The sequence below is a fragment of the Eucalyptus grandis genome, chromosome 6 (assembly GCF_016545825.1).
Source record: "Eucalyptus grandis isolate ANBG69807.140 chromosome 6, ASM1654582v1, whole genome shotgun sequence".
NCBI lineage: Eukaryota > Viridiplantae > Streptophyta > Magnoliopsida > Myrtales > Myrtaceae > Eucalyptus > Eucalyptus grandis.
Window position 1 is genome coordinate 24277728 of NC_052617.1, and position 8428 is coordinate 24286155.

Consider the following 8428-nt stretch of genomic DNA (forward strand, 5'->3'; position numbering starts at 1 on the left):
TATAGACGTCCGAAGATCCTGATTCTAGCACCGAAACGTCCAGTATAGCTATCTCCGAAATATCGAGTTTTCACCCACTTATTCTTCTTCGTTTCCTCTGAAATTTGGATATGTTTTGCTTCAAGAGGTCCCCTACAACTTTTTTCAAGGGATATAAGTGAAATTTCCAAAGAACAGCCACCATATGGGTCCAAGAAGTCTCGGGTGTCCAGTACCGTGTTTCCAGATTTACCGTCTTCAAGAGAAAGTCGATTCACTAGGCCACACTTGCTCATTTTACCTCAAATTTGAGTATGTTAGTATTTAGGATTTTCTCTACAAGTTTCATGAAGAAGTCGAAGGGAAATTCTCGGTAAAAAGCAACATGAAACCCACAAAACTACCAAAAGGTCAGCAAAGCAGTTCCAGATCTAGTGTCTTCGTAGGAAGAGGTTTTTACCCCTTAAATCTCAACCATTTTGTCCCAAATTTTAGTATGTTATATTTTGAGATGTTTTCTACAACTTTCATGAAGGAGTAGAAGTCAAAATCCAACTCGAAACATGCATGCAAGCCTCCACAAGTTTCTGGGTCGGGCGGTATACACGAAATCAGCAAGCATTTTTAAGAACAAACCACATTTGCTTCGATTCCTTGCCTCTAAACATCCAAGAATTCAACCACACATGCAAGACACACATGCAAGAGTAGAAATTGATCCTAACTTGCCTCTAAGATCAAGCGGACGACGGCGCACGGACGGCACACGGACGGCAAACGGGCGGCGACGGCTCCTCCTTCTCCTCTCTCGGCTTCCCCTTCCCTCTCGCCGCTCCCTCTCTCTCTCTCTCTCTCTCACTCTCTTGGACGACAGCCCCTCCATCAGCCGGCCTCTCTCCCTTTTGTTTCCCCTAAATCCCATCATTAGCAATGATGAGATGCCACCGACAATGGCCAATGCATGATCTACACTTGGCAATTTGGGAGAGACACTTGGCCTTCTTCATGCAAAAATGGGCCTCATTCTCGGCTGGGCTTTGGGCCAGCAAGTGGGCCGGTCGACAGCCCCTCCTTGGGCTCCAATGGGCCGGCCATTTGGCCCACCAAAAATCCAAGCTATTGGGCCTAAGGCCCAAACCTAATTAAACCCTAAATTTTACCTTTAAACACTTTTAATTCTTTCTTTTATAGGTTTTAAGTTTTCAATTTCACATGGCCAAAATCTTGTAACATTTTATCTATAGGAATTTAGTCTATGAGGTGCATAGCCAAGAATAGATTATTCTCATTAATTTATCCTATAATACTAATTTCAAAAATTCATGAACACAAGCATATATCACTTAGTCTTAAGAGAAAACTAATGGCTAAAATATAAACCATAGGTAATTTCATTACCTAATCATGGGCTTTAATTCATCTAGAGGTCGCCTTGAATTTTTGGGATGCCACACTTGATAAAACATGAGTCTAGTTTATTGAATGAAGAAAGATAATGCCGTATTTTAACACACACCACCCTCGATCAACGGCTCAAGATCAGGGTTGACCAAAGTTTACGTTACATATAACATAAACATGAAACAAAGAAAGAAAAACTACGAGATCCCACGTAGGGGAAAAGACAAAACAAAAGACTAGGCTAGACGAGAACCGTCCTACTCTGGAGGGACAGCCACGACTTCAGAGGACTTGACCTCCTCGCACGCCATGATGGTGCATATGACGCATTCCTCGAATAGCTCAGTCACACCATAGATATCCTCCTCTTCCTCGAACAACATCCTTGGGGGTCCTGGAAACGTCTCTTCCAGCAATGGGGAAAACAGGCTTTGATAGCCCTTGTCCTCTTCAGTCTGGGCAACGCGTTCACTCTGGTCTCTGTACCCGTCCCAGCCTCCTCGGGCACCCCAGCCTCCATGCCTTCCACGGCCTCCTCGGTTGTTATGGCCTCCCCACTTCTCGACATATCCCAAGCCTCTTCTTTTGAAGTTTTTATGAGCTTCAATGAGTTTTTGCACACCTTGACCGTGTGATCCAAGGCCCTCTCCAGGATTATATCCGCTCGCTAGAATAATCTTTCCTGCAGCTATGGCCGGCTTAGACAATTCAGGAACCTTTGTGAAAGACCCTGCAGGCACGTGGACCATGGATACCAGCTCGAAGGTTTGAAAGTTGGATTCCTCGGTACCCTCAAGTTCCACATATGGGATGGTTGTCTTGTGGTAGATCTTGAAGTCAGATTCTCCATGGACCGTGATAAGCCTGTTATCCACCACAAATCGTACCTTCTGATGGAGGCTGGAGGCAACATCGCCTGCCATGTGAATCCATGGCCTCCCTAGCAGAAAATTAAAAGCGATTGGTATATCTAACACCTGGAACACGACTTGGAAGAGTATGGGGCCAATCAACAACTCAAGCTCAATTTCCCATATCACATCCTTCTTCATCCCGTCAAAGGCCGGCACAGTTGACTTGCCAGTACGGATTCTCCTAAGATCAATGCCTAGACGATGGAGGGTAGCCAACGGGCATATATTGAGCGTCGAACCGTTATCAATCAACACTATGCAAACAAGAGTGCTCTCATGCTTCACCGAGATGTGTAGTGCTTTGGTATGATTAGGACCATCGGGAGGGAGATCCTCATCCGTAAAGGAAATCTGGTCTTTCAGTAGAACGGCCCCAACAAACTCTTCCAATTGGACTTCATCAATTGTTTCGGGTACGTGTACCTTATTGAGGACCTTCAGTAAGATGTCCCTGTGCTTCTCGGAGGATTTAAACAACTCCAGGAGGGAGATTTGGGCCGACAACTTCCGCAGTTGATCCACCACATTGAACTCGCTAGATTTTACTACGGCCAAGAATTGCTTCACCTCCTCCTCAGTCACGACCTTCTTTTCTATTCCTTTATCAGGTGCGTAACAGCGGCCCGATCGCGTGACAGCGTCTACCTCATTTGTTTGATAATCCCAAGGTACAGCTTTGGGATCGAATTTAGGAGGACTCTCCAACACTATTACTCCATCTTCCTCCTGGGATGGCAATTCAATTGTGACCGGCGTTACGTTCCCTCTCGTGATTTTGATTGCCGACATTTCCTCGACCATAAGGTCGATCACTGTGGGTTCAGCGATTTCCATCTCGATATTGCCGGCGGTCTCCTCATCCGATAGTTCAATCACCATCGAGGTTATCATAGCTATTACCCATTCCTCGTATAAAGCCGGGGTCTTCGAAATTCTAGGCATAATCTTCTTCGCTCGAGATATACGAGCAATATTGCAAAAAGATGAGCGGAATGACGACGGCATTATCATGGATACGACATCCTCTTCCTCTTCTCCGCGTCGAATTACCCCCATGGCTACCATCTTGCAAATGCAGTTCAGTTTCTCTTCTGGGGTCACATCCTGATGACCTCCATAGTATCCTGCCAGCACTAAGGACTCGTATAACTTGGAAGCATTCACAACTAGAGGCTGTTGACTCGCCTGCATCTCCTCGGAGATTGAGTTCACTCCCTCTGCATGGTCCGGTAGGGGGTTCTGCTGCACATTAAGCTGAGCTTCCTTGAACGTCAAAATGTTTTTGTCCAGTAACTGTTGGACTTTGTACCTCAGTACATTGCAACTATCTACATCATGCCCCCTTTCTCCCATGTGGTACTCGCAGGTCTTGGTCACATCAAACCCGGCGAACCTCGTGAGATTGTCTCTAGGTACTTCCTTCGCAACCATCCTCTTTTCGAGAAGCATGGGCAACAGTTTTGACAACGGTTGTAGCAGTGGGGAAAATTCCTTTCGAAAGGGCCTCTTGCCCTTGTCATATGCTCGTGACGAGCTCTCTTGAACGGCCATAGGCTTGTGCGTAGGTGCTGTGGGCGGCCTAGGGTAAAATGACTCTTGCACGAGCGCTACCTCAACTGCAGCTTCCTTATCTTTTCTCGCTTGGAACTTCTTCGCACCTCCGATGGATATCTTCCCTTCGATGAATGCCCACTCGACTCCTTCACCTACATCTACCAGCTGTGAAAAGGTTTGGCATCCCGAAAATACTAATCCTTGGAAGTATTCAGGGGGCAATGTCTTGAGGAATAGTTGCTTCATCTCCCTCTCATTCAAAGCTAGCTTCACCTGTGAGGCCATGGTTCTTCACCTTTGCGCAAAGGCCTTAAATGACTCATTTCTCTTCTTCTCAACGCGGGTCAACTCTTCCCTCATGGGGGCGAGCTCGGTATTAAACCGATATTGCTGCAAGAACTCATTGGTTAAATCTTCCCAACTAGTGAATTCTTCAATGTCCAGTGTAATGAACCACGTCAGGGCAATGCCTTCCAAGCTATCTTGAAATGTGTGTATGAGAAATGGCACGTTGTCAGCGTAGCGAGCCATTTTCCTCATGTAATATCTAAGGTGAGTCTTGGGACATCCCATTCCGTCATATTTTCTTGTGAACTCAGGCTCTTGGAAGTTCTCAGGGAATTTCGTCTTGGTGTATGGAGACAGCCTATCAGCTCCTTTCAGCTCGTAACCTTGCAAGGCACACAGTCGCTCCTCCATCTTTGCCAAGTGTTTTTCACTCTCTTCACTTAGACTGGGTGTTGGGTTTTCCTTTGGAGGAGGATCCAAATTGACGATGATTGGCGCGACAGAAGGAGCTTCCCCGGCAGTTTCTTTCCGAGAGGATCAGTAACGTGCATGCCTTCCGTCGACACTGGAGTGGATGTTCCCATGACAACTACAGTAGGGGGCTCCTTGAGCTTCTGGCTTATTTCAAGCATCATTGTGGTGAGTTGGGCCAGCTGGTCCTCCATCTTGGCCATGCGTACATTGGTGTCCTCGTTCTCCATTTCGACTTTCGCGCTCGTGCGAATTGGGGATCTCCGTTTGGCCGTGTCGACGATCGGTAAAAGACAATCGATCGGTTAGTACCTGAACAAGGATAGATAAGCATATATAAGCATAGAGTAATGATTAGGTGGTCGGTCCATGACAAAGATCTAATCGCCCCAATTTGTTCGTTTCATTGAAAGCAAGGTTGCTACATAACACAGGAGAGGACATGAGGGAGAACCCCTAAATAACGAAGCTACTCATCTCCCGATAATGAGACACAAGACAAATTCTTTAACATTGTAACATATGTGGGCATAGGCCCATTACATATCACACTTGACTCAATCTAACTAACAAGGGTAGCTCCTGCTTGTGACAGCCCCACTAACTCGGGTCAACTTTGAGGCACACTCCTCGGCTTCTTCGAGCTTCCTCTTGAGGCGCTTGATCTCGGCTTGGTGGGTGGTCTTTAATGGCACGTCGAGAATTTTCGGGCGTAGGCTCTCTGGGATTTTATGCCTAAGGATGTATTCCATCGGGGCATAGTAGGTCTTCTCTTGCCCTTTCAACTCCTCTTCGGGCCATACCAACTTTCGAGGGTGGCACATATCCCACATCGACTTGACTAACGCGACGGAGTCTTCGTGATCTTGGCATCCATCAAGGAAGTCTATCCTGAGCGGGTCTTCTTGAATTGTCGGCGAAAGTTGTTGAACCTCTTGGAACTAGCGGACGACTTGGGTTGGGTAATACTTAGTGATTCCGGTAATTCCCAGCAAAGGAACAGGTCCAGTAAGCCAGTAAGCCCACACACGAACCGCGCTTCTCGAACTCGGAGCCATTTGGCGTGCCATTGGAAATCTTCGGGTCTAGGGTTGGTCATGAAAACTAACCACTCAAAATAATGATAATCGGGGGCAAACGTCTTCATATCTTTAAACTTCAGGATAGGGTGGCTAGAGTGAGAGATGTCGTTCACGGTTATTAAGCTACCAAACCCCTTAACGTGAGAGAAGAACCAAATTTGCAAGAGTTAAGGAGGAGCATGGAAAGTTTTGTTTTTGTTTTCTTTGAAACGAGTAAGGGAAAGAAAAGTTTCAGTCAGAACGGCATTAACAAAGCCCTCCCCATACATACCTCACGAACTACCCATGTCATGGAAGGGTTAATAGCATTCCTACAATGTGGGAATAACACGAACCCGAAGAAAGCTAACAGGAAGATCCTATTCTTTTGAAAAGATGGGGCATTTTGAAAAAGCTCATTTATGAATGAAAATGGGCAAGTCTTGCGATTAACTTTCAAAATTTTCCTCACGTCATCCTCATTAACTCTAAGGAAGTCAGATAAGGTCGATGTATGCTCAGTCCCTACAAGTGGGCCAATTAATTCCGACACCAAAGGCTTTTCCGTGACAACACTGTATTCTTCCAGGGTTGGAGTGAGCTCGTGGTCACCGAACATAAACGTGCAAGTCTCGGGACACCAAACATGCGCCAACGCTCGTACAACACCATGATGAGTTTCTATTTCTAAGAGGGGAAGTAGTCGTCCGACATAGGATCGCACCCAATCATGGCTAGTTGGGTCTAGTCTATCCCACCATGTTCGAAGCTCGGCTTTTGGGGGTAGCAATGATGTGAAACTCGGGTATCCCCATCGTATACTACTTACAGTTACGATCAACCTAATTTGCCATGAACCGACCAAAAAAAGAAAGCGAATAAGTAAATTACGAAGGAAAGAATTCGAAAATCTTATCCTGCTCATTGAGTAGCAAAGCCAATGACATAGACATACACATGGACAGTGATTCAATTTCTACTCTAAACGGCTCAAAATGGAGCCATGGGATCACCGGACTGAACAAGCAACGTCGCGGCTAGGTCGGGTTACCCATGACTCCAGCTTCGTCAAAGAATCGACCCATGTCGCGCGGTTGCAGACCGGGGTGGGTACCTTCGACATGAAGAAAGAAATTTTGGGATTAAGGTAGGCGACTCGTACTACGCGGTTGTAGTCGGAGTGGTATCCACCTCAACACCATCCTAGGTGATCCTATGCAGCTCAGGTTCGGTGGCAGGTTGTGTGTGCTATGGTGTAGTGCAATGCAGGGGACTCATGCATGTCAATTTATAAACAATCAGCACTTCAAACATAAATAAACCATTCACTCTTACACCCCCTACAAAACAAAGGTTAGAAACCACCGCCCCTTATAACTCCCATAAGCATTCAACATTCGACATGTTATGGATGCACATGATATCTTCTCTGCCAAACAAAAATATTTTCAAACAATATTAATTTTGGCTTAAGTCCTTTAAGGTTTAAAACCAAGTCCCCAGTGGAGTCGCCAAGCTATCGCGACCTACCCTCGAGGGGAGGAAATAGGTTCAGGGGTATTGCCTAAAGGACGGGCCTAAGACCCATTATTAGGCGCGGGCTCTCCCAAGCCCATACCCCGCGTGACGTTGGGATATTCTTAAGGAATTTTGTATAAAATGAGTCGCCACTAGCTTATTGGGGTCGGCTAGAAACCAAGTGAGGCATGGGAGTGTACCTCACTTCCTACGCAACTAGAGAATCTAGGGTCAGGAACTTGATTACACTAATTGGTCAATTAGTGCCCTTTCGGTACCTAATCCGATTCATTTTAAAAGAAAATATTTTTATCAGGCAGTTTGGATTGATTTTACATATATCCACTAACATGTGAGGCGATCATGTGGTTGCGCAGTCATTAAAGTAACAATCATAGCTACCAAGATCCTAATTGCAGTAAAATTAAACACGTACAATTGAACATCCACAAACATAGTTAAATATGCAAATTAAACATGCTATATAATCAATATATGAGCAAGTAAAAGCCTAATTACACTAAAAAGGCAAAACATGACAATTTCCAACCAAACTCTACATTTTTTAATTTTCAAATTTTTTAAAAAATAATAATATTTTTTTTTAATTTTTTAAAATTTTTAATTTTAATTAATTAATTAATTTTCTTTGGGTTGGAACGGGTCGGGTTTGGTCTGACCCGACCCGGGTTCGGCCCATTAAAAAAAAAACACACTAAATTTTTTAAAAGAAAAAAATGAGGGCAATTTTCGACCCAAAGCCCATCTTGGATTTTTACTTCAGCCCACCCGAGGGTCCATTTTCTAATATCTATTTTCAGCCCAATCTATTCAGCCCACGAAACAAAAGCCAGCCTGAAACGAAGCCTATTTCCTATTTTCTAGTTTCAGCCCTTTTGTGTTTTCTTTTCTTTTTTTTTAAAAATTTTTCTTCTACCCCTTTTCGGATTGTCTTCTTTGATCCCTTCTCTCCTGCATCCGCAGCACACCGAAGCTTCTATAGCTTCTCCGCTGGTCCTACGCCGACAACGCCACGAGTTCTGACCGCCCTAATGAAGGTCGCCGGACCACTGCCGCCCACCGGTTATCCCCCTCGATCGACGCCGGTTACCTATTTCGGCAACCTCTAATCTACTTCCGATGGAACAAGTCTTCGATCCAAATAAATGCCAATATCTCGTGCAAACCGCTCAAAATCAAAACGAATACAAGCAAGGCAACAAGGATTCAGCAAGCACGGGG

At 45.2% G+C, this 8428-nt stretch overlaps 1 protein-coding gene across 1 annotated transcript; it reads right to left on the reverse strand.

The window, feature by feature from the left end:
* Nucleotides 1-1637: 1637 nt before the first annotated feature.
* LOC104451747 lies at nucleotides 1638-4133 on the reverse strand. Its single transcript, XM_010066342.2, has one exon. It carries the CDS (start codon nucleotides 4131-4133, stop codon nucleotides 1638-1640), a length of 2496 nt encoding a protein of 831 aa, XP_010064644.2.
* Between the last annotated feature and the right edge of the window lie 4295 nt (nucleotides 4134-8428).

Excerpts from the sequence above, each read along its gene's own strand:
- LOC104451747 (XM_010066342.2), bottom strand. The coding sequence starts at position 4,133 with ATGGCCTCACAGGTGAAGCTAGCTTTGAATGAGAGGGAGATGAAGCAA.